General features: G+C 47.8%; 1 protein-coding gene across 1 annotated transcript in view; it reads left to right on the forward strand.

The window, feature by feature from the left end:
• The window catches only part of DRC11 (dynein regulatory complex subunit 11), a 148,046-nt gene that overhangs the window by 1,700 nt on the left and 120,200 nt on the right, over positions 1 to 26,146 (forward strand). The window contains exons 2-5 of the mRNA XM_077758417.1: positions 8,164 to 8,545; positions 12,072 to 12,191; positions 15,388 to 15,579; positions 18,149 to 18,220. Of these exons, the coding sequence (XP_077614543.1) occupies positions 8,164 to 8,545; positions 12,072 to 12,191; positions 15,388 to 15,579; positions 18,149 to 18,220 (766 nt within the window). The remainder of the gene's footprint in view (positions 1 to 8,163; positions 8,546 to 12,071; positions 12,192 to 15,387; positions 15,580 to 18,148; positions 18,221 to 26,146) is intronic.

The following is a 26,146-nucleotide window of genomic DNA, read 5'->3' on the forward strand; positions in this document are numbered from 1 at the left end:
TTTTTTTTTAAAGATGGGAAGCGATGGCATGGTTGGTGGCTGCGGGGACGGGGCCGGTGGTGAAGGAAACGGGATGGTGTGGAGGACGCAGAAGTGGGGTGATGTTACTGGGGGGGGAGGGCATGAGCCCCAGCGGGCGGCTCAAGGTCCTGGCCTCCAGGGAGGAGTTGAGTTACTTACCACAGGGGAGTGAGGAGGGTAGAGTCCATCGCTGTTCTTGGGGCAGACGTCTTGTGGGGGCCTGAAAGGTGGTGTGGGCGGCAGACCAGGGAGACACTGAGGGGCGCAGTAATACCCCCTGATGAAATGAGGTTCACAGCTGGGGAGTGGGGAGGCGGGAAGAACGGGTGAATGGTCTGGAAGTGGCAGTGAGGAGCAAGGACCTTGACCCTGTGCCCCTACTATGGTTAGAAGTCTGGGGGGAAGGGAGGGTCTCTTGTGAAGCCTGCAGGGGAGAACAGCTGGGCCTCCCTTAAGCAAGAAAGCCAAGGGAATATTCTGGAAACAGGACAAACAGAAGAATTTGAAGACTTACCCTGAATAAAATATCTTGGGGAGAATTCCCAATTTTACAAGATTTAGATTTTCCATCCAAGTACATGGTATGTCTGAATGGCCAAGTCTTCCCCTCCCCCACCCACCCAGTTGCAGAAAAACTGCCGAAACCTGGAAATAACAAGCTGGTGGTTATCAACTGTCGAATTCCGTCTTCTCCACCCGTGATCCTCCCGACCTCAAAATCTGTAACATTTCTTGGTCATGCGCTCAAGCCTGAAACCAATATCGCACTTAAAATTCTACATAGTCTCACGGACAAAATGCCACCTTCTCTTTACAAGGCTCCTTTTAAGCTTCCTAGAACAGCTTCACATCTGTTAGCCTGGCCCACAGCAATCACTGGGGGCATCCCAGGGGAGGCATTGTTATCCACGCTGGCCACTTGAGCAAGTAAAGGCACAGGGAGGTTCAGTGACCAGCCCCCGACCAGCTACCTCAGGAGACAGATTCTGATTCTAAACTTAGGGCACTTTTCCCTTGAAAACCCTGCTTGCCGTGCCCAGGAGATAAAAACATTGGTCCCCACCAACACGGGGGTAGGAATGCCCTTAGTGGCATCATCCACAATAACCAAAAGACAGAAGCAGCCCCTGTGTCCATCACCTGAAGAATGGGTCAGCAGAGGGGGTGTACGCCCACCTGGAGCGTATGGGGCAGCCAAGAAGGGGGTACGATTACGTGACAGCACCCGTGAACTTGGGGAACACTGTGCTGAGGAAAAGGAGCCGGTCAGCAAGGGCCACCTACTGTGTGGGTCCATTTATGTGAAGCGCCCACCCCAGCAGGCAAACAGAGACAGAAATCAGATTAATGCCCCCCCCCCGGGGCTGGGAGGAGGGACTGGGGGGTGACAGCTGGTGGGTACGGGGTTCCCCTTGGAGATGAAAATGTTCTCGGGGCCCCTGGGTGTCTCCGTCGCTTAAGTGTCCGTCTGACTCTTGGTTTCCACTCAGGTCATGATCTCAGGGCCTCGTGGGTTCGAGCCCCGCATTGGGTTCTGCGCTGACAGTGCAGAGTCTGCTTGGGACTCTCTCTCCACCCCCCCCCCCCGCCCCCCGCCCCTCCCCTGCTCGCTCTGTCTCTGTGTCTCTCAAAATAAACAAACGAACTTTTAAAAAATGCTCTCAATTTAGAGGTGGTGGTTGTGAATATACTAAAAGCCACTGACCCGTGGGCTTTAAAGGATAACTCGATGGCACGTGAAGTTTAGCTCGCTGATGTTCTTATTTAAATAATCATCTTGCCACAGCCCGCATGTCACGTAATGTTCCCGGGCGCTGGCTCAGCAGCAGGACGCAGGGACTGAGGGGCGGCCAGGCTGGTGGGCTCCAGGGGTCGTGCGGGGTCCCCAGGCTGGCCTGGCCCAGGCCGAGGCCGGGCCGCTGGCAGCCCCGAGGCTGTGACCAGTCGGCCCGCGCAGGAGCGTCAGGACGGCAGGGAAACTGGGGGGCAGGGAAGCTGAGGGCGCCCTCGGGAGGAAAGGCGGCGGTGCGGAGGTGGCCCGCTCCCAGGGCCACTTAGTACTTCCCAGCAGCCAGTGACCCTGCCTGGTCTCTCTGACCGGGGTCGCCTGAAAGGCGGCAGGTGAGGGAGGAAGGCGATGCCGCCCAAACGGCAGGACTCGCTCGGAAGGCTCAAGAGTCTTCGGCCCAGAGTTCCACTCAGGGGTCAGCTCAGCCATGGCCTTGGAGGGAGTTCTGCCTCCTTGACCCTGGACGGAAGCCGGTGAGCGCACGGAGCTAGGGCAGCGAGGCCTCCCCGGCTGGGTCTGTCCCACAGTGGGCTCCAGGCTTGCTTACATGCCAGGCGTGGCGTCCATTAATTTAGGTGCTCTCACCCATGACGGAGGCCTCCCCACCCAACGTCCCTTGCTCACGATGGGTGATGTCTTGTGGGAGTCAGGTCACCCCACCTGCCCCCACGGAGGCAGCCTCCCTGGGGTGTTGCACGATCTTAGTGCTTACTGGCGTGTTAAGTGCTTTGAAGCCTGATGAGCGCCCCGTATCTTTTACTGCTGACCCCGCCCCCCACTTGGAAATCACCACTACCTCTATTTGCAGAGCCTCCAGGGTCTTATTCCCAAATTCTTGGAATATTAAATCTGCATGTGAGTCTCACGAGTCTGCTTTCTTTTTGTCTGGTCTCTGCCTGTTCTGAGGCTCTGCAGCTGGCCTTCTAGAATTTTCTTCGGTTACATCTTGTGTGGCTCCCACCGTATTCATTTTTAGATGTTTAATCAGTACTGGGAGTGAGGTCTCGTTTTTCATTTTTTTTTTCCTGCTAAACGTTTAGTTTTTGTGGCTTTTATCAATGATTTGCAACTTCATTGTACCAGTTGACATCTAATATTTTGTTACTGACTTCCTTGGATTCTGTAGCTGTGTCATTTACAAGCAGTTTCTTATATCTTTCGTATTAATTCCCTTTCATTCGGCTTTGTCCATTTTTTACTCCTGCCTTCCAGATTTCTAGTGTGTCTCCCGAAGATAGTTTTGGTTTCTGGTGTTCAGTGTTTTCGGGGGTTTTGTTTTGTTTTGTTTTTTAATTTTAATGTTTATTTATCTTTGAGAGACAGAGAGACAAAGCATGAGCTGGGGAGGGAGATACAGAATCTGAAACGGGCTCCAGGCTCTGAGCTGTCAGCACAGAGCCCGACGCGGGGCTCAAACCCACAAGCCTTGAGATCATGACCTGAGCCGAAGTCGGACACTTAACTGACTGAGCCCCCCGGGCGCCCCTGGTGTTCAGCGTTTTGAAGGGCTGGCAGCGTCTGCTTTCTGAGTATGGGCACCATGTTTCCTAATCAGGCGTCTGCATAAAATTTATTGAGCATGTTCTTGGCCTCTGTGGACATAATCTTTGGTTTGTACTGTTCTGTTGCTGTATTTAGCTCTGCTTTGCTTTTCGTGGAATTCCCGAAGATTCTGGGGGTGACTCCTCCCCTGGTCACAGGGAGCCACTCTTTTGATCCCGCGCTGGCTGCCGTCCTAACTGGAATTTTAGATCTAGGTTCAAAACAAAATTAGCCTGTAATTGTCGTTGGTAATGTTGTCCAGACAGGTGTGGCCACAAAACAGACCCTGCGGTTTTCTGTTTTATGTGCACATTTGTTCTGCAGCCGCCGTCACCCGTCAAGTCAGGGGACGCGGGGATCTGCCGTCTCCCCTCGGTGACTCTGAGTCTGGGCCCTGGCCAGCTGAGAACCTGCTCGGCCTCCCAGCACCCTGCACAGCCTCACCTCCCCCCTGCCCCGGGAAGGCACCGGATAAGCCACCCTTGACTGTTCCACATGGTTCCCCCCTCCCCGCCACCGTCCCGTTTGCCTATTGTTTTAAGGCCCAGTGGCCACGGTGCCCGGCGCTGGGACCAGGCAGAAGGGGCCGCTGTTCTGTTATGGGGCAGCGTGTCCAACAAACAGCCACTTCTTCTGCAAGGAGCAGAATGTGCTAAAGCGGAATCTAACTTTCCCCTAAAAACATTCCTTCTTCATCGAGTCGTCCGGCAGAGCGTTCCTTACTGGCAGTATTTTTTAACAATGGCCAAGTTTGGGGGCGCTTGGGTGGCTTAGTTGGTTAAGTGACCGACTTTCGCTTGGGTCATGATCTCGCGGTTCGTGGGTTCGAGCCCCGCGTCGGGCTCTGTGCTGACTGCCAGCTCAGAGCCTGGAGCCTGTTTCAGAGTCTGTGTCTCCCTCTCTCTCTAACCCTACCCTGCTCACGCTGTCCCTCTCTCTCCTAGAAAAAAACAAACAAACAAACAAACAAAAAACAATGGCCAAGTTTGGACACATGCGGCAGGGCAGCACTCAGTTTCAAACTTGTCAGCGTGCCGGGGAGTGTGTTTTCCACCGTAAATCCATGTTTTCTTGTGCGCCCATCAGAACTATGCCCCGTGAGGTGTCACCTCGCTTGCTTTCACCCCGAAGACCAGGGGGCCACAAAGTGGCTCAGAGTATGGACGCAGGAGCCACATCGCCTGGCCGTGGGCCCTGCCTTCAGCTTGCACTGCTTTGGGTAACTTCGCTGAGCCTCTGTTTGCTCATCTGCAAACCTCAGTGATGATAGTACCCGCCCAAGAGAGTTGTCAGGTTTATATGAGCGAGTGTGTGGAAAGCACTTAGGACAGTGACCAAGATGACGTCCTTGTCACCACCACCACCATCATCATCATCATCATCATCTGAACCTGGAAGACTTCACACCAAGTGAACTTCTGACTTTTGGCCAGAAAGATGAAGGTCTCTCATCTCTGCCCCAAGAATAGAAACATAGTGGGTTAATGGAGCACCTGGGTGGCTCAGTCCGTTCAGCCTCTGACTTTGGCTCAGGTCACGATCTAGCCGTCTGATGAGCCCGAGCCCCGCGTCGGGCTCTGTGCTGACAGCTCGGAGGCTGGAGCTGCTTCAGATTCTTTGTCTCCCTCTCTCTCTGCCCATCCCCTGCTCGTGCTCTGTCTTCTCTCAAAAATAAATAAAACATTTAAAAAAGAGGATTAAAAAATGTTTTGGGGTGCCTGGGTGGCTCAGTCGGTTGAGCACCTGACTTTGGCTCAGGTCATGATCTCACAGTTCATGAGTTTGAGGCCCGCATCAGGCTCTATGCTGACAGCCTGGAGCCTGGAGCCCACTTCAGATTCTGTGCCTCTCTCTCTCCCTCTGCCCCTTCCCTACTTGTGCACATGCACACATGCATACGCACTCTCCTCTCTCTCTCTCATAAATAAACTTCAAAAGTGACCATTTCCCCATATTCTCCTTTTAAAAAAATAATAAAATAAAAAATGTTTTATTTTTAAAACATTTTTATTTTTAAAAATGTTTTCAATTGTTCTTTTAAGTTTATATGAACTGATAACATACTAATACATATTTATTTAATAGTGTAATATTACATTTTAGAATAAAATGAAGATATTTTAACTTGAAAAATCAAAGAATTGGAATTTTGTTTTTAAATGTTTTTATTTATTTCTAGGAGAGAGAGAGAGAGACAGCGTGAGCAGGGGAGGGTCAGAGAGAGAGGGAGACACAGACTCTGAAACAGGCTCCAGGCTCTGAGCTGGCAGTCAGCACAGAGCCCGACGCGGGGCTCGAACCCACGAACCGTGAGATCATGACCTAAGCGAAAGTCGGACGCTTAACCGACTGAGCCACCCAGGCGCCCCAAAGAATTGGAATTTTTTAATTCACGGTGAAAACGTGTGCGCCAGGGCCGGAGCGCACAGCAGCGGGAAGGCCAACAGGCCCCAGGGTGAGGACGGGCCCTGTGCTCGGGGACTGCCGCCCCGTGGGGCCTCGCTCCGCCCGGCCGGGACGACTGCGGGGGGACCCCGTGAATCCTGGTGGGGTCGCCCTTCTCAGCAGGACAGGCGTGCGTGGTGAGGCACCCGCTTCTCTGCTGGGGGGCAAGCGGCGGAAGGCATAGACACTCGGAATATATAAAGAACCCCCAGAAATTAATGGAAAAACAATCCAACATAAAAACAAGCAAAGCAAATGAATAAACAACCCGAGGAAGAGAACTTGCAAACGACCCACGTGCGTCGGGGTTACTCAGTCTCACCTGCAGCCAAATAAATGGAGGTTCAAAGGGGAAGATCCGGTTTCTCCCCCGCCATCTTGGCAAGAGTTAGGGGTATGTGCTCTCTGGTGGTGGTGATGGTGGTTCTTTTGTTTTTGGTCAACGTACAGGTGGCCGCATCGTGCCGAATCCTGGTCCGGAGCTCAGACTCACGTAGCCTGGGCTCAGACACCCACCTCCCTCTCCCCCGCAGGCCGCTTCTGGCCTCACCTCGCAGAGGCACGGGACCCCCATCCTGGAGCGTCCGCTGCGAGCATCACACCTATCACAGGTCACTGCCTGTGGTCACCTCCAGCGCGTGATGTTTACGTCCTCAGAGGACAGTGCAGAGCAGGGGTGACAGAGAGCAGAGAGCAGGGCCGGAGCAGAGGATGTGGAGGCGGGCCTGGGGATGACCTTGGGAAGGTCGATGAGGGGCTCCCAGGTAAACAAGGCGGACTGAATGAGCATTTCGATCTCCAGCTCTTCCCAAGTCACCTCCAAAACGGGAAGAGAGGATTTCAAAAGCCGTACACGCACGAGGGCCAGGGGAACATTTGAGCACTCGGAAAAGGATGTCAGGACAACACGGAAGGAGGGAGAGCAGATGAGATGAGAGGGAAGAGGCAGCCAGAGAACTCAGTACCTGCGGGCCAGCAGGGGGTGGGGGCGGCCAGAAAAAGCCCACCTTCCGGCAGAACCCTGGGGAGAGAGAGAGCAAGGCCTGGTCCTTCTGAGTGGGGCTGACGGCTGCATGGCTGCATAAGGGGCCTTCCGCCCCAGAGAGCAGGTGCCCAGCCCCTCCCACGCTGGCAGAAGAGGCCCCTGCTGGCAGCCTGGACCCAGGTGAGCGTGGAATTGTCCTTGCCCCGCCCCCTTGACCCACTGGCTGCATTCTGGCAGAGATGGGAACCGTCCTGGCCAGGACAGGAAAGACCTAATGGGTTGGCACCAGCATTCACAGGTTGCCCTCTCACTCCAGGGCAGGGACTTGGATCCTGCCCACCTACCCCCCACCCTCTGGGAAGCCCATCAGTTCATAAGCCTCTTCCCAGACACTGAACTTTCCGTTAGCGATTCATCTGGTTCTTGGATATAAAGAGACCTGAAGATCACTCACACTTTCAGCAACAACAGAAGTCCGCCGTGGATGTATGGGTCAGGGTCTGGGCAGGGAAAGGATGGCACCCTCAGCACGGCAGGTAATAAAGGGGCTGGTGGTCGAGATGTGGACAGAGTCTCGAAGAACCGATGAGGGACGGCGTGGTGTCCTGGGGCTCCGCAGCCCAGAGTGGCCGCCATCCTGAGCCTCTGCTACAAGCAGGCTCCCAGCCACCCGTGTGCTGAGTCGCCAGGGAGCCAGGGGGAGAAGACATAGCGCCAAGTCACTCTCCTCCTGTCCCCCCACCTCCTTCCATTGGCTCAGACAAGGGCGAGGAGCCTGCTGATGCCCTCGTAAGGGTCGGCCTCCCTGGCCAGCCGCACCTCACTTTTTATGCCCGACGTTACGGCTCTAAGGTTCCTAGTCGTTGCTACGAGTTGTAAATCCTTAATTCTCCACCGCTGGGCAGTAGTCTGTTGGTGAACACCGTGCAATTTATGCATCCATTCTTTTATTCATAAACTACTGGGTTATCTCCGCGTGTGGACTCTTAACAAAGAAGAGTATTTGTTCATTCTTGATGCCGATTTACAAGAGTTTCTCTAGGGTGTAATTGTTCATTCATAGCGTCTGCTCACGTTTGACTTTATAGGATAGTGTGGAATGGCTTTCCAAGGTGGCTATTCCAGTTTGTACCCCACCCCCAGCTGTGACAGATCAGTTGAATATTCTGGTTATCAATTTATCTATCTTTGAAATGAGTATAATAATGCAGGCTTTATGGGCATAGTGGGGAATCGCTTTGTATCATTCAGGTGAAACATCTTTTTAGCAATGGTCACATCCAAAAATCACATGTACCTCAAAACAAGACATAAATGCCTTGTAATTACATGCCGTGTTCTTAGCTCACCTTTGATGCTGTGTTACTGTTTGTTGTACCAGATGCCCATTTTGTGTGGCTTATAAAGAAATTTTTGCTTATTCTCTGTCTTCCCTCAGAATGTATAATAAGATGTGGCATCAGACCCAAGAGGCCCTCAATTCTTTGCTTGATAACGAATCTGAGAATGTGATAGAATCACAAAGAAATCAAGTTTTCATCTTCCAAATGTTGGCCACCTTCTACATAAAGTACGTGCAGATCTTCAGAAACCTGGAGAATGTCTACGACCAGATTGTCCACCCGCAGAAGCGACTGCTGATCCGAAAAATCCTGGACGGGGTGATGGGTCGCATCCTGGAACTGAAGAATGAGATGGTTGAATTGGAGTTAACCGAGTTTCATTATTTCGATGACATCCTTCAGGACCTAAAGTTAGCTCCTGTAAGTACTCAGCCTCTTTTCTTCTCAGTGTCTTGCTTTAAATCAGATATTTAGGCCTGTAACCAATATTCTACGGACTTCCTAGACACGTTGCTGGTTGTTGTATGAAAAGGTGAAGCGTTGCCCTTCAGCGGGGCCATACTGCCCATGGACAAGGATTGGGTTCCTGTAGCCATAGGCACAGACAAATCTTTGCACAGTCCTTGGGTCCAATGTTGTGGTCTTAATTGTCATGATGGTGTCTGCCCAGGTCTGTTGGATGGAGGAAGCCAACCCTTTCACAAATATCCTGTGGCACAAAGCCTCCCAATTTCCAGTAGCAGTGCCCCTACTTTGTTTCCAAAGGAGAGCTCCTACTGGCCTTTGTTTCCCCCCATCTTCTTCAGGGTAAGCACCCATTGGCAGCAGGCTCCTTATTTACCAGGTGGATGTGTCTCCTCTTCTCCTTTGGGTCTTTGGTAAGTTGGGTATTTATGGCAATAGGCCTCTGTGACTCAGACAAGAAAGAGAGGCATCCTCTCTCTCTCTCTCTCTCTCTCTCTCTCTCTCTCTCTCTCTCTCTCTCTGATGCCCTGGAGCAGAGGGCCTTCTGTCTCCCCACCACCGCCCTTCTGACCCCCACTACCAGATGCCCAGAGTCCCTTCTGACACTCTGTCTGGCTGAGTCTGTCAGAGACCAGTGGACAGCCCATTGCAGTGTCATGGTCCTGTGAGCTCAGTCTGCATTTCGACAGGAACATTTCCCTAAAATAAAATTAGAAGGAGACAGTGTTCAATTTTCTACATGGTGTATAATGTTTCTTCCTTTTGAAAACATTCGAGATTCTATAAAGGCTATGTTTCTTTCTGGAATAGGCCTTTCTAGCATTATTATTGCACGTTGTTAGAAAGGACTATAAAGGATAACTAAAATGATAGAAAGTGTTGAAGATCAATCCTGAATGCTCATGTTTGCTGTATTCACTTACAAGAGCATGTCTTAAAGCACTGGATTTTTTTCAAAAGGTCAGGTGGATTTTACCTACCCGTGTGAAAATATCAGGAGTAACCGGGGATCATCATGAAATAAACAATCATTAAGTCACATCCCTACATCGAATTAGTGAAGTCATATTAAATGTATTGATTTCTAAGATATGAAATAATACGCTTGAAGTTGAGGAATAAGACATCTGTGAAATCAGTGTGGCGGGCTCCTTCAGGCTTTCCCTCCTGCTTCACGCGTCACCTCCCTGGCTCAGCTGGTCCATCCTTTGGACGCTCGTGACCACTAAAAGGGGCGATGAATGAGCGACATCATCCAGGAAGCCTTCCTCATAGGAGACTATCAGCTGTGTTGTCCGGCAGCTCCGGAGGTACAGACTGAGCCACGTGACGACGACACTAGGGTCCAGGTGGTACCAGTAGCACCACGGAGCCCAGGAGCACTGTGGGGCCAGGGGGGCACACGTAGCCCAGCTCGGGGCGCTCCCGCGTGGCTCAGTTCTGCAGTCCCCGGTGGAGGCCTGACCAACCGGCACACATGACGATTCTGGGCCCCTATGGCCGCCACCCACATAGCACGCAGCTCCCCTATTTCGTTAGGCCAGCACCCAGCCACCTGTGCAACTGGCCCGCAGCCCGACTGCAGCTGATCAGACCAGGGATGGGTACTGGCGGCTGCACCAGGCTACCCTCCCCTGAGAGATTCTGAAACTGAGACAGAGAGGCTGGTTTCTGTCTTTGAGTCAGAACTGTGTGGCCCAAATTTGTGAGTAGTTGGAGCCTTTGTTCATCAGCTGCTCGGAAGAATGGAGAAAGCTGCTTTTCAGAGTCAGAGGGAGAGAACACGAGAGAGAGAGAGACAGAGAGAGAGAGGGAGAGAACACGAGAGAGAGAGAGAGAGAGAGACAGAGAGAGGGAGAGAGGGGAAGAGGGGGAGAGAGGGAGAGAGAGAGAGAGAGGGAGAGAACAAAGAGCCCTCCCCCACAGGAGCAGAGGTGAATGCAGAGCCCTGCAGGCATCTCCATCCCTGGACACAGCACTGCTCATGACAGACTCTCAAGTGCGTTCCTCTCCTGGTTCCACAAAGTCCCAAATCCGTCCCTCAATGTCCCCCCTTTGGCTAAACTCCCCAGAAGAGTTTCTGCTGCCTGTTATGTAAGGAGCCTTCCCAGTAGGCCCCTAAGATAGAGAAACATGCAGGGCAGAGAGAAGGTGTTTCTCTGCCGCAAGACGTTTCCTTGATTGCACCCCTTAGAGAACGGGGAACCCCAAAGAATGTGGGGTGGATGTAAAATGTTTTGTGGACGGAGGTCTAACAGCCGCCCAAGCAACTGTATTTGTATTTCCTTCCCTTCCCTTCTCAGCTGCTCTGTTTCCTCATCCTCAGACTCTTCATAATGGACCCCATGGAGCCATGTCCATGAACCGTTGACTTTAAAGTTGGAAAAGTACAACATTTTAACACACTTAGTAATAAATAAAATCTCCACGATAAAAAAAAGTGTAATCACTCTCCTCTGACTATCCTCCATCCCCCGACCACACTCACTCACGGGGTCCTAGAAACTCACTTTCCCCAATTCACCCCAAAATTCCATTCGTCAAAGAGAATTTTGGTTTTCAAAAGCAATTGCCATCTGGTATGGATTGATACCATCTCACCAAGTCCTTAAAAAGGACACTCCTTTCTGTTACAGTGCTTCTTCAAGGGAAGGCCTGGTTAGGGGAGAGGGTGTAGAGAGCCACACCAGAGTCAGGAAAAGGGGTGCTGACCCTGAGGACCGGAACCATAGCTTTGCCCAGCCAACTGGTCTACCAGAGGGCAGCCAGGAGTGTCTGAGAGAGGGACTGGCACAGTGTTTCTCATTGGGGTTGGCCAAGAGCCCACCCCATACCCCCAAATGGCACTTCTACCCTTCTGATTAGTGAACTTGGGCTGGTAAGTATTCATGTGACTCCAGTAACTGAAATATTTGGTAATATGCACAAGCGAAAAAAAGAAGTTTATATTTTATTGCATATAAAACAAGTTTCCTAATGAAGCAAATGAACTTTGACAATAATTTTTGTAATTTAGGGTAGTTTAGGTAAAAGTCAAACTGAATGTGATCATTTACAGGCAAATAGTTAACAATGCTTATGATAAATTATGAGGTTTAATTCAAAGATCTCTCCATCGCAATACTTGGCTATCTTAATTTGCATTATTGTTTGAGGCAGGCTGAGATGATATTCTATTGCTTTAAAGAAATTCATTCAGTTGTCATTTGTTAATTATGAATTAATTGATGTGAATTCTTAAGTTTTACATAATGATTAAAATAAGGGCCACGGTGATTATTTTTCTTTATGACTTTATTTGTGTCTCCTTAACAGTAATAAATTATCTTTATACCTCTGGCCTCATCACCTCTTAAATAAGGATGGGAGGTAAAATGTGTCTCTTTGATGTACAGTCCTTACTATATATTTTAGATGGATTTGAATTGTGTCCTTAAATTGTGACAGATATGCCCTTTTGCTTATTTTTTCTCTTCTCTAGCAACAATTAGATATTCCCATCCCCAAGTATTTTTTGAAGGAGAAGTTGGAAGTAATCAAAGGAAGAGAGAAAATCCTTGCTCAGATATTGGCTGACTCTGGATTAGATATGGCTGAAAAGGTTTGTATACCATTTTAACCACCATCATTCCATAATCTATAAAACCTCCTTTCCCTGTGGCTCCTGATTGTGTGAGAGACAGGTTATTTTCAGTGCGAGGAAAGCAGCACCCATCCCTCATGCTATTCGGGATGTAAGAAGTTGCTTACCTTCAGGATGTGTTTTTGACAATTCATAACCATTATTTTTCAAGAACTTAGAAACAGAGATCAGAACATAATGCTTTGCTGGTGGAGCCAGTATCTCTGAGATTGAGTAGATCATTGACTCTGTAATTTTGCATCTCAGGTTCCCCTAACCTAAAGTCAGAAGCTGAATGTTTTCACAGGAAATAATTGCTAAGATAACCTACTAGGCAGTCATTTCACTTCAGACCTTTCCACATGGCGTGGCCATAGCCACCTCTGGCCAGTCTGCGTATGCGTTTTGGCGACCCTCACTGCGTCCCAGACCAGGGCTTCATTCCCCTGGCTGGTCACAGCCCAAGCGGGAAGGCAGCAGTTGGCTGTCCAAACTGGGACAATTCAGGGTGAAAGGGCCGCTGTCGGTAACTGTGCTGAGGCTGCAGCTTCAGCCCAAGGGCACAGGGGAAACCAGCACGTGCGGGCTCCCTACAGAGAGGCCCCATCGGGTGTGTCAGCCTGGGTCATGGCGCCACGGAAGATTCTGAGCACAACCCAACCGGGAAACAGCAGCGGGGAGACCGAAGGATGTGGCCTGTCTGCCTGCCGTGGGGAGCAGGTGGGCGACATGCCCTGTATGTGGCGGCTCTGTGCTGTCTGGCGTTCACGGCCATGGTGCGTGCCGCATAGAGGGCTCACGCTTCTCCCTCCTTCTCAGCCTGTCGAAATGGTGCTTATTCAGCTGGGCCTGGCTCGATGTAGCATCCCTCCCAAACCTGTCCTGACCCCGCAAACTCAAGACTGTCCCTCCTTCCTCCACCTCTCCCTTAAATGGCCCCCCCTTCCTCTGCACTGCACATTCCTGGAGGCCGGTCCCAGGGCTTTTTAGGTGGGGGTCATCTAGCCATCCTTGCACTTGTTCATGCCTTCAGCCCGTGCATCGTTCAGAGGGGGGCACTCAGCACCGTCCGGCTCCCACCCGAAGGAATCCCCTGGCACAGAGCACTGAGGAGCAGTGCAGAGTTCACTGAGCATTTTTTACAGGGGAAACAAGAAGAGAGATGACGTCACATAGTACAGCAGAACCCTGAAGATTCCTCTTTGCTCCTTCTCCAGCTTCTCCTCTCTCCTGTCCCTCTTCACCTGTGCAGGGTCAACAGCAGGGAATGTTCTTTCCCAGCCCCAGCCCGAGCTGGCCCACTGGATCCACTACATAGAGTCATCTGTCTCTGTCCCAACCCCTGCTTCAGATGGGCTGAATGTCAGGAAACACCGGACTCCGGGCAGCAGCCCTTGACATCTGTGTGACTTTCCCTTGGCCTTCAGTGCCTCTCTAGACCCCATTTCCACCCGAAGCTGCCTCTTTCCTGAAGATACATGTAATATACATCCCAAGAAGGATTCTGAGAGACAAACGTTACCACCCAGTCCTCCATCTTTCACGCTTCGTATTCACTCTCGGGCCTCGGGCCCTCCATAAATGCTCAGAAATCTTTGTCGTGTTGAATACACCACGCAGACCCTCAGAAGTATTCGTAAGGGCTGCAATGATTTTCAGAGTGATGATGCCTAAAGGAAAGAAGTACGATAATAACAAATGTGTGCTGGACACCTGCTTTCTGCTTGAGTGATTGTACAGGCCTCATCCAATTCAATACCAGAATGGCATTCATTCTACTCCCGCATGCCAAGTGCGTTATTGAAAACGTGTGCTCCCTGCACATCTCAGATGATGAGGTGTCACTGAAAACAAAACTCGGAGGGATTGGCATGTGAAAGAGCTTCCTCTAAGGGAGCCAAGGCGCCACGCTGAGGCACGGGGGATGGGCTTTGTCAGGGAGATGGCCAGTCTTGGCTCAAGTTGGCTCCACCCTTACTAACCACGGGAGGCTGTGTGAATTATTTTTCTTCCGTGGGGCTCTGCCTTCTTCTTAACTCTGAGTGGTCACAACAATACCTGTCTCCGGTTGCTTTGTGACTTTGCTGAGGATACCTAAGAAAAGCATCTGGCTTCTGTGGCGTCTCGGGGAATGGCCCTCTGCACCCCTTGCTCCTTCCTGGGCAGAGCTCCCCCCACACACATACCATCATCACACAGAGAAGAGGCCATCACGGGAAACAGTGGCCCCGGGGGTGAATCGGGGCACCCCGTACTTGGGACCTCATTGCCTGGCACCGCGTCCTGGTAAGTCGGCCACACTGCCCTGACCTGAGCAAGGATTCAGCCCACGATTGGGTGTTTTTCAGATTCAAAGGGTCTCTCCCTTCTGCTTCTGTCCCTTCGTGAGGCTCCACCCTAGCCAGGCCCACGTGCCCAGCTTCTCCCTCGCCCCAAGGACAATGGAGAGCCTCACCCCTGCGCCCACTCAGAGCTGACACGGGGCTCTGGATGGCCCAGCAGCCTTGTTCTGGAAATGGCTCAGCCCCTACCCCGGCCATCCCCACCTGACATCTCCACAGACGGCATCTTCCGGCACCAGCCCTCACCTTTCTCCAGTCATAATCTTCCCATCCCATCTGGATGTTTTGAAATACAAACTTGTAGGTACTAGAAGACATTGCATGTATAAATCAAATACTCCTAAAATGATTTTACCATTACCCGTATTTACTAGATCATCCTGTAATTGGTTTTGAAGTTAGCATTTTACAGCATGTGCACTTTGCATTTCAAGTTCTCATATTCAAGATGTGTTTTTAATTTGTATGTTTCCACTATTAAGTTAATCAAACACTGATAGCGATTTTGAGTTTTATTGAATCCATTTTATTGGCATTCCTGGTATAATTTGCTGCCAACCTAAAATATTGTGGAACTAATCAGTATTTTGTTCGGAAGGGTAGAGGAAAGCTTATGAGATTCTTAAATGTGGGACCAGAGCACAAGTGTGGCACGTTATCAAAATCCACATAATTAATGAGTACGATGATGGAATGAGACAGCTATCAGACTCTTTACCAACAGTTGGGGGATTTGCAGCGAAGCTGTGTTAGGAGTAAGCTTGTGAGGCCCCCAGGATCAACTGGTGTAGTTACCATGTTTAAACCTTGGTTTACCTTGAATGTTTTTGCAGAAATACTCTCTGAAGAATATCCCCCTGGAAGAAGCCATTAAATTAATCCAGGTCGCTGAGAGGGCGCGGCAGGGTCGCCTACGAGCCATGTTCATGAAGCAGATCTTCCTCCAAGAATACAGAGCAAAGCAAGCCAAGATCTTTAGCGAGAAAGTAGTGGATCTGGAGGTCGCCGCGCTGCAGATTCAGAAGGTGCGGGTGAGGTGCTCACGGAGCTGGGGCGGTGCCTCGACACAGCTAGAAATGCACACCGGGGTCAGGGGGAGCTCTGGAACCCCAAGTTCCAAAGCCCTCCCTTGAAGAGAACTGGATTTCAAATTCTGGAAAGGCTTATTATCTTACCCTGGGGAACCCTTGAAGTAAGCTTGGTCATGTTTTGTTTTCGTTTTGTTTTTTAATTGTACTATAAATAGTTACAACATCCAGGGCATTATATTCAAATATTTTTAAAGATCACTGATCATTGTTGGAAAGAGGGTTGATAAACATTCAGTGAGGATACGCATCCCTCATGAATTTTTAAAAGTGTGTTCACAGACAGACATGATCACAGAAGGGGAGCAAAGGTCAACCCCTCTGGCCCACGGAAACGTGTGCTGTTCACGGTGCCAATGACCAAGACATTGAGGTTCCTTTAAATGTTTATTACTTTATTGTGAGAGAGAAAGCGAGAGAGAGCAGGGGAGGAGCGGGGGGAGAGAAAATCCTGAGCAGGCTCTGTGTGGTCAACGCAGAGCCCAACACGGGGCTCGATCCCATGAACCATGAGATCATGACCTGAGCTGAAATCAAGAGTCAGATGCGTAACCAACTGAGCTACCCAGGCACCCCGATGTTCCTTTCTGAAGTGGGCCTGAGGTTCTCCCCCACTTTGTTGGATGCGCACCAGGGGTCTGCTCCAAATCCTTTTCCAGATAGAAGCTAAGGTTGCTTACAGTAAATGCAGAAGATGGCAGCATGAGGCAAATTGGAATGAGAGGAGAGACAAGGAAAGCATAAGGACACAGACCCCAGACGGAGGGTCAGGACCCCCTCCGTTCCAGGGTCTGGATGCGGGGGGAGAAGGGTGCAGGCAGACCGCTAGCATCACGTGTTCTTTATGTTTATGTGATGAAGTTCTAGACAAGCATCTGCATTCAGAGCTTGAGTCGTATCAGCCGTGGACACATGACCGTGTTATATCTCCCCCCCCGTGACAGTGGAAATTTTTCCTTTTAATACTATGAAGTGCCACCCTTCGATCTAGCCCCACACTCCTGCAATCTGGAAGTTTCTCTTGAAGAAACCCAAGATGGGGACACTCACTAATGAGAATTAGAAGCCCTTTCTTCTCTCCCTCCCCCAGCTATATTGCAGTGCACTTGACATAAAACATTGTGTACATTTAAGCTGTACGATGTCGTGATGTGATATATATATATATTGCAAAGTGATTATCACTGTAAGGGTAATTAAAACATCCATCACCTCACATAATTACCAGTTTCCAATAGTGAGAATACTTCAGATCAACTCTTTTAGCTGCTTTCAAGGACGCATCACCGTGTTGTTGAACAAGGTGAACTCATTCATCTGATAACTGGAAGTTATCTGGCCACTTTCACCCATTTTCCTCACCTCCCAGCCCCTGGAGATCCCAAACCTACTCAGATACCCAAACCACTAGGAACCTGGTTTGGTATTTCTAGATTGCGTGTGCAAGTGAGGTCATATAGTAGTTGTCTTTCTTTATATGTCTTCTTTCACTTAGCATGCCCTCCTCAAAATTCATGCGTGTTGTCACAAATGTCAGGATTTCCTCCTTTTTAAAAAAAATTTTTATATGTTTATTTATCTTGAAAGAGAGAGAGACAGAGCAAGAGCAGGGGAGGGGCAGAGACGGGGGAGACACAGAATCGGAAGCAGGTACCGAGCTGTCAGCACAGAGCCTGACGCGGGGCTTGAGCCCATGAGCCATGAGATCGTGACCTGAGCTGAAGTTGGACGTTCATCCTACTAATGCACCCAGGCACCCCGGATTTCCTTATATTTTTTAGCTGAATAGTCTTCCGTTGTGTCTATATACCGTACACCACTGTTTTTATCCATTCATCCACCAACCGACAGGTGGTTTCCGTGTCGTGTCAATTATGAATAACACTGCGATGAACATGAGCGTGTATGTCTGTCTTCGAGGCAGTGACTTCAGTTCCTTCAGATGGGTACCCAGTAGTGGTATCGCTGGGGCGTAGGGTAGTTCTGTTTTTAATTTTTTGAGGACCCCCCGTACTGTATCCCCAGTGGCTGCCCCGGTTTGCATTCCCACCAACAGGGCAGGAGGGTCCTTTCCCCCACACCCTCACCAGCACCTGTCGTCTGTCATCATGTGGATGACAGCCCTTCTGGGAGCTGGGAGGCTGTCTGGGCCACAGGCGGCCTCTGCGACGGGCAGGTTTGCTTCCAGGGTCTTGGGCGAGTGTGGCTCCTGTCCAGTCCATGGGCAAACAGGACTATGCCCGGCTCCTCTTGTTCAGTAGGGTGGCTCTGGGTCCACAGTCGGATGCTCAGGCAGTGAATAACCCATTTCTGTGATTTCTTCTTTCTTTAAATCTTCTGCCTATGATCACAGAAGAAAAAATATCCCATCAACACGCACACAGGCACGGCCTTGACCGCATAGTCATTATACCATTTGAAATGGGAGAAAGGGTAGGGCGGCGTTTTGAGTGTTGTTTATGTTTTTTTTAACGTATTAGACAAGTAACCATTGATCTGTTTTCAGGTCTGGCGAGGTTTCCATCAATGTAAGAAAACCGAAAAACAGAGAGAGGATGAGATGATATTCCTGGGTATGGTAAGTTCTCTTAATGGCAGGATATGCATGTGGCTTTCTTGGAACTTGTGTCTTAGTGAGTTTTTGTGGGAAGAGAGGAAAAGAAAAATAAATGACCAGTGACTTAAGAGAATGGAATCGCCAGTGCTGTACGGAAGCGTGCCCTGGGGATCTGGACAGAGCAGGCGCATTTACACATCCGTGGAGCATTCCAAATGTGGAAATGAGCTCTCAATTGCTCACAAATTGCCGTTCCTGCGTGATGTCTGCACTCCTCTGTTAGTATTTGTGACCAAGAGAATGGGTTTGCAGTGAGCCAGCTGGCTTTGGTAGGGAGATCTCCGTGGCGATGACTGGGTATGTATTAGTCACCTACTGCTGCATAACAATATGACCACAGCTTAGCCACTTAAACACACACTCATCAGCTCGATTTCTGTGGGTCAGGAGTCTGGGCTTCACTAAGTCTCCTGCTCAGGATCTCACAAGGCTGCAGGCTGTCATCTGAGGCCCACGTGGGTGAACTCCACTTCCAAGCTTGTGCGGTTGAGAGCAGGATTTACTCCAGGACCTTATATTTAATGCCGGGATAAAAACACTGCAACACTAACATTGATAGATACTGTGGCCGAGTCTTTGAAAATGCTAATCATGTACCAAGCTGTAGTGGGGCTAGAAGAAGAAAAGAAATACAAATAACTACAGATACCAATTCGCTTTTAAAAAAAAAAAAAAAAAAAAACCTATTAGATAGTGTCCTGAGTGACTAAGGTAATAAATTAGAAAATACTGAACAGAGAAGATGATCTAGGGAAATACAAAGATCGAAACAGACCAAAGAGGTGAAAAAAAAAAAAAAAAAAAAAACCTACAAAAACAAATCACTGCAGTGAATGCTAGAAAGGTTTGCCAAGTCCCGGGGTCCATTTGGGCCTGTAGATGCAGGTGTGAGGATGGATGCAGTTGGACGTGTGGGACATTTACTGGGAGGAACGGAACGGAGGGCGGGGAGGCTGGGGTTGCTCCACGGGGAGGCAGGGGTGACCAGGTGAGGGCACGGGAGAGGGATGGAGAGGAAGAGCCAGCCTGGTGGTGCACTTCCACCATTTTTAAAAATGTCTGCTAAGAAAAGAAAAAAGAGCTGGGAATGGCAATGCCAGGTCTGGGCAAGGACCCAGGGGCGGGGGTAGTGTGGGGACACCAGCCAGGGTTTACGTGCGCCCACCCTCCTGAGGGCAGTTGGTCTCGTTATAAACAGTAAAGCACAGGAGCGCCTGGGTGGCTCAGTCGCTAAGCATCTAACTTCGGCTCAGGTCATGATCTCACAGTTCGTGAGTTCAAGCCCCGCGTCGGGCTCTGTGCTGACCGGTCTGAGCCTGGAGCTGCTTCGGATTCTGTGTCTCCCTCTCTCTCTGACCCTCCCCAACTTGTGCTCGCTCTCTCTCTCTCTCTCTCAAAAATAAATAGACATTAAAAATTTTTTTAAACCACCTATGCCTATTTGCTTAGTAATCCCAACCCTTGCAATTTCTTTGCTTAAAAACTAAAGAAGGATGTGAGCAAAATTTACAATATATAGATATTCATGTCTGGGTACTCTCATACATGTAGGCTGGTGCCCAGAAATAGTTCATACAGTTAGAACAGGCCATCGTGTGGCTTTACAGGTGATGGTTAGCATTTGTGTGTAAGGTGCCAACTGTAAAATGTGAGCCCCGTGGTCCTCTTTTTAATGCTTTCTCTTATTCTTACATTTTTCTGTAGTAAATGTATCTTTTATGTCTAAAAAATGTACAGATAAAATACACGTTCAATATTTTATCTGAGGAGAAGATGATAGGATTCATCGTTTAAACAATTTGTAGCTTTTTTTTTAACTGAAACTTTAAATAATACCAATTCACAAGGCATTCTCCCAGGTCTGCGTACTTCTTACCAAAGTATGTCTCAGTAGGAAAAAAATCAGGATTTATGATTTTTCTTTCTTTCTGTTTATAACAATTAATAAACTCAGAGGGGCACCTGAGTAGCTCAGTCAGCTAAGCTTCTGACTTCGCCTCAGGTCATGATCTCACAGTTGGTGGGTTTGAGCCCCAAATCGAGCTCTGTGCTGACAGCTCAGAGCCTGGAGCTGCTTCCGATTCTGCCTCCCTCTCCCTCTCTCTGCTCCTCCCCCACTTGCACTCTATCTCTCTCTTTCAAAAATAAACATTAAAAAATTTTAAAATATAGATATACTCAGAGAATAATATAAGAAGTAAAAAAAAATAATAAAGGTTATGTATACTTTGTAACCAGTGTAAAGGTGTGGGTTTCACTATATTACTCTTTCCTTTTTGTGTTTAAGTTATATTCCCGAATACTGCACTCCACCTTCTCACTTTTAGAGAAAAGAAATCAAGTGGTGACCAGAGTGTGGTTGATACAAGAGCATGAAGCACATTCGCTCTCTCAGCTCTGGGATCAGCCACAGACATGTTCGTTTCATCTGTGTTTCCATCAGGTCTTCTCATATAAAAACATTAGTTTTTTTCCAGGATTTTAGGATTTAAATAACTTAAAAGATCTTATCAGTGATATTATTAAATATAGAAAACAACGTAACTGAGTCCCACATTAGGGATATGGCTATATAATTTTCATCAATGTTGCGATGGCGCGTTCTAAATAACCAGTGGCAAGGTAAACACACTTCGTGTTGGAATATCTTGTATCTCTGACCCTTCGGCCCCACATCGTGGACCAACCGCGCCAGCTGCCGCCATGGCTTCTGGGCACCACCTCCGTTATCAGCACAGAATTGAAAATATGAATTATTTTCCTTGAGGAAAGTATTGGTCTCCATCTTCCAGATACTTGGAAGGGAAAGTCTCCCGTGGAGGAGCCTGATACCCCTGCACGTGTTTATAAAGCCTAAATTGTGACGTCCAGCCTTTATTCTCTTAAAAAAATATGGTCAGTCATCATACCTGAGTATGTACATATGATTTAAGAAATACCTTAATCTTCATCACCTAATTTCTTGATTTTCATTTGATATTTTAATTAAAAAAAAAATGATGTGTCACCCAGGTGGCTCAGCTGGTTGGGCGTCCAACTCTTGGTTTCGGCTCAGGTCATGACCTCGCCGTTTGTGGGTTCAAGCCCCACATCGGACTTCGTGCTGACAGTGCGGAGCCTGCTTGGGATTCTCTCTCTCTCTCTGCTCCCGCATCCCCTCAAAATGAATAAATAAACATTTGAAAAAAAAAGAATTGGTGAAATAGGCTAAGTTGTTTCTATCTTATAAGCAAAACAAAAAAAAGTTTTTTCAAGTTGTAATTATTGAAAAGGGTGGAGGGAGACACCATGAGTTACATCGACTCCACCTTTCTAAAAGATGGTAAGCAAAGTACAAGATCGTTAGGATGTTTATATCCTGCACCTCCCCCCAAAGTTCTATCTCTGTCTTGAGGAAACCATCCGAAATAGAGATTTATGTGCATGGAAGTCTTCTTCAGTGTTCTTTTTAATAATGACAGATTGGGGATAAAACTGATTCAGAGTAAGGACGTAGTGGACCTACATTAACACAGTAATATGTCACCCTTGAAAACTATGTTTATGATTAGTTTTTGATGACATGAAAACATTCAAAGTAAAAATTCAAGGTTTGGAATTACACATATAATATGATTTCAACTAAATACATACACACATCTATGCACTTGCAAAAGAAAGAAAGAAAAGATACCGTGTTTAGTAGCATTCCTTTTTTTAATGTGGGACTTTGGAAGTTTTTTTTTCTTTCTATCTGCAATTGTATTTTCCAACATGCTTAAACTTTGCTTCATTAACTGGAAAAAAGTACACATTTAAAATGAAAGCAAGTGGCCATAGAATCATATCAATTTTTTGTAAATCTGTTTCCCTCTCCCCTGCGAAGAGGCACCCACATGTACAATATTGTGATAAAAATAATAGCTAACTCCAACTTTGTACTTTCCCAACTCAACTAGCAGTGAAAAGATTCAATCTAAGACCATCTAAGTTTGACATGAAATTTTACGTTAGCAGTTTGGCTCAACCATTTCCCTTTAACATAATTCAGCACTCATGTACTCAACGTCATCTGCATGTAACACACAGAAGCCCAGGAATAGCCGAGCCCTCTTTTTCATCCTAGAGTCTGATTTGCTTACACTGATTGCACACAAAGACAGAATTACGTGTTTATTACTCTCATTTTTCTGTTTTACTTTGGAGTGTATATCTGCTCAGTCAAATCAAAGAAGTCTGTATTAATTTTTCAGCAGTACAGGGCTTGAAGAATATAAAGAAAGCAACTTGTCTGTTTTGTGTTAAATGTGACTTTCTCTGGTTTGCCCTTTTTTTTTTTTTTACACTCCTCCTGGTAGGGTGTGTTCTACTGAAATTTCACACCATCGAGAAATATATGGATTCAATTTTTAAAAGAATGGTATCTTCTGTCCTCTGGCTGATAACCATGAAAATCCATTATCCCAACCCCAAGAAATGTTTTCAATTGAATATATTTCCCACTATATCACTAATGAAGATATTGTCTTCAATAGTCTTCAAAAATTTCATTTTTCCATTATTTCACTTCGTTATATCACACCAGCAAATAAACCATTGACTTATCTGATCAAAACAGTATTTTTAGGTTTGGAGAAGCTTGGGCTATTTCCAGGTATTTAGTAACCGAAACCAGAATTAGAGCAAGAGACATCATTATGCCTTCCTTTCCTGAACAAATGTTTCCTTTACCATTGTCATATAAATTTTTTCTTGATATTGCCATTTTAAATATTTCTATTCTAAAATCTACAAAAGAAAATAAATAGCACTCTAAAAATTCATGCACAGTTATTTTAATTGGCAGAGCCAATGGGGTGGATCGAGTGGAAGGAAAATTAATGAATGTAATATATTTCATTCCGTGGATCCCCTTGAAATAATTTGTCCTGTGGTCGCGCCCATCATATATTTTATGTTACCCCGGAGCTAGCAATGTTTTCATTATAATAACGCTAGGGGACACATATTAAAGAGGAAGAGCCATCACTTTAAAATGAGTCAACTAAAGCCTCAAAGCACCATAAAACCCTGCTCACCTTCAGATTCTAATGTCAAATGAGCTCTATTGTAAATTATCTGTTGGTCAAGTTGGTCTCCCTTATTAGGAAATAACCCGGGACACCTGGGTGGCTCAGTCCGTTAAGCATCCGACTCTTGGTTTCAGCTCTGGTCATGAACTCGCAATTTGTGAGTTCTAGACCCACATCAGGCTCTGTGCTCACAGTGTGGAGCCAGCTTGGAATTCTGTCTCTCCCTCTCTCTCTGCCCCTCCCCTGCTCACTCTCTCTGTCTCCCTCTCTAAATAAATAAAAATACAACCCATAGTTGGAGCTTGGGTGCCCAGTGAGCTCCTGCAACACAGCCCCCTCAGCGGCCCCACTTGGGAAGTTGGTACTTCCGGAGCCCTCTGTGGGCCTGGGCTCTTCCTCGGGAACTGCTCTCAGAACCAAAACGAGTGAAGGATCAAAAGAAGCACTCTTTGTGGTCACAACTTCAGTTCCAACCAAAACCCACGTCATCCAGTTTGCTCATTTTTATTATTCATTACAGTTGGCTTCAAATGATGTTTGTTTCTAGAAACTTATTCTCAGAAAGAAAAAAAAAAGATTTGTTTTGATTCATGGGGGGTTGTTTTGCTTAGTTTTAGTTTTATTTTACTTTCTAAAGGCAAAAGAGCTGTCCCTAAGTGTCCCTGCGGGAGGCAGCATCTTAGAAATGAGTGCATGTCTCCAGGCACCAGCTTTAAAGAGTTTGCTCCGCCATATTGATGAAGACAGGTTTCTGGGGTGGCCCACTTGTGCACCCAGCTCTACCACGGGGGCCTGTGGGAGGTCTTTGAGCGACATACCCTCCCTCGCTCTGACCCTCAGTGTTTTCAGCAAGAGCAGGATACTGCTACCTATTTCACAGAGAGATTCCAGGTAAAGAGCCTGACCTACAGCTTGGGGCAGGATACGCCTTCGAGGAATGGTGGCCAACTTGAACCGTCTTGGAAAAGTACAGTACGTTGTCACGGTAACAGAATTGTGAAGACGTGTGAGAACTTGTCTCTGCAACAAAATACAGTATATTCCAAAATAAGTCGCTGCATAAAATACACACGCCACCAGTTTCAAAATACAAACTCTCTTGGCCTTTGTTTCTTGCAACTCAGATTTATGAACTTAAAATTAGTCTGTTAAAAGTGGGATCTCAGAAAGCAATGGGCTTGGAGCAGCCTAGGGGGTCTGAGTCTGATCAGCGATTACACCCCCCTGCAGCCACCCCACGGAGCTGCAGGCGGAGTGCAAGTACTGCCCACACACACACACATTGTGTGTGATGCACCAGAAAAATGTTCGCAGACCAGGAAAGGCTGCGGCCCTGGGTCAGGTGTACACAAAAGGCTCTTAGGCTGAGCAGAGAGATCAGAGCTTGAGGGAGGTCACCGTTTTCTGTTAAATGGCATTTGACAATCTACTTACTCGGGAGCCTGTATTTTGATATTATTACTGTTTTAATTCTGCTTTACTCTTGTTCCAGACCATCAGAAATTACATGACAAAAAGAATTCTCATCCTTATCCTTCCTTGGTTGCCTGATCCCAGGACTTCTTTTTTTTTTTTAATGTTTATTTTTGAGAGAGAAAGGGACAGAGCATGAGCGGGGCAGGACAGAGAGAGAGGGAGGCACAGAATCCAAAGAAGGCTCCAGGCTCTGAGCTGTCAGCAGAAAGCCCGACTTGGGGCTCAGACTCTTGAACCGTGAGATCGTGGCCTGAGCCGAAGTTGGACACTTAAATGACTGAGCCGTCCAGCTGCCCCTGATCCCAGGATTTCTTAACCTACACCCTAGGTCAGAATGTTCGTCTTCATCTATAGATTTGGGCCCATGACCCAGTCTGTTACTGCAGCAGGTAGAGCGGTGAAGGCCATTAGCTCCAGAGCCAGCCCGCCCGCGTGCATTCAGATCCTGGTTCTACCATTTCCCGGCTATAGGGACTTCCGGGGGTGACTTGACTTCTGGTGCCACAATTTCCACATACACTAAATGGGGATGGTCATAGCACCTCGCTTGTAGATTTGTGTTAATTCCTAAGGAACTTGCTGTCTGGAAAGCATTTAAAATAGTGTCTCACATATAGCGCAGTAAGCACTATGTGGACGTCAGCTGTTACTTTTCTTCAGATGATTTATATCATGGGTTTAGATGTTCACGTCATTCATGATTCAAAAATGCTTGCTAAACTGACCTTTTTTTTTTTTTTTACCTAATTAAGTTAGCCGCGATCAAAAGGGTTCAGGTCACCGTGCTGGCAAAGTATGGAAAGATGGGCTGTGTCGTACACTGTTGTGGGAAGAGTAAATCTTGCAATGTCTTTGTGAGAAGGATCAGCAATATCTCCCACGATTACAAATGCATGTTTTAAAAGTGTGATCTATCGTACCCATAAAAAAAAATTTTTTTTCAGACAAACTGGGATAAGCGGGAGGAAACCTGTGAGGGGAGAGACCTGCTAAGCATAGAGGCTACGAGCAGAGATGCCAGAAATAGGTGGCCTGGGCAAAGCTCCAGATTGCCACTTTGTGGCTGTGTGATCCTGGGCAAGCTCCCTGACCTTCCAGTGCCTCAGTTTCCTCCTATATAATGAAGATAATAATTCCACCTACTCATAAGGTTATTTAGGAGGAATAAATTAGTATTTGTAAATCACTTAAAATAGTGCCTGACAACCTGTAAGCGGCATCAAAGTGTTTATTTGAAAAACTTTCAAAGAGGGTCACCTGGGTAGTTCAATCGGTTAAGTGTCTTACTCTTGATTTCTGCTCAGGTCACAATCCCAGGGTCATGGGATTGAGCCCTGCATTGGGCTCTATGCTGAGCATG

Source organism: Crocuta crocuta, unplaced genomic scaffold (assembly GCF_008692635.1).
Source record: "Crocuta crocuta isolate KB4526 unplaced genomic scaffold, BGI_CrCroc_1.0 scaffold290, whole genome shotgun sequence".
In the NCBI taxonomy this organism is placed as follows: domain Eukaryota; kingdom Metazoa; phylum Chordata; class Mammalia; order Carnivora; family Hyaenidae; genus Crocuta; species Crocuta crocuta.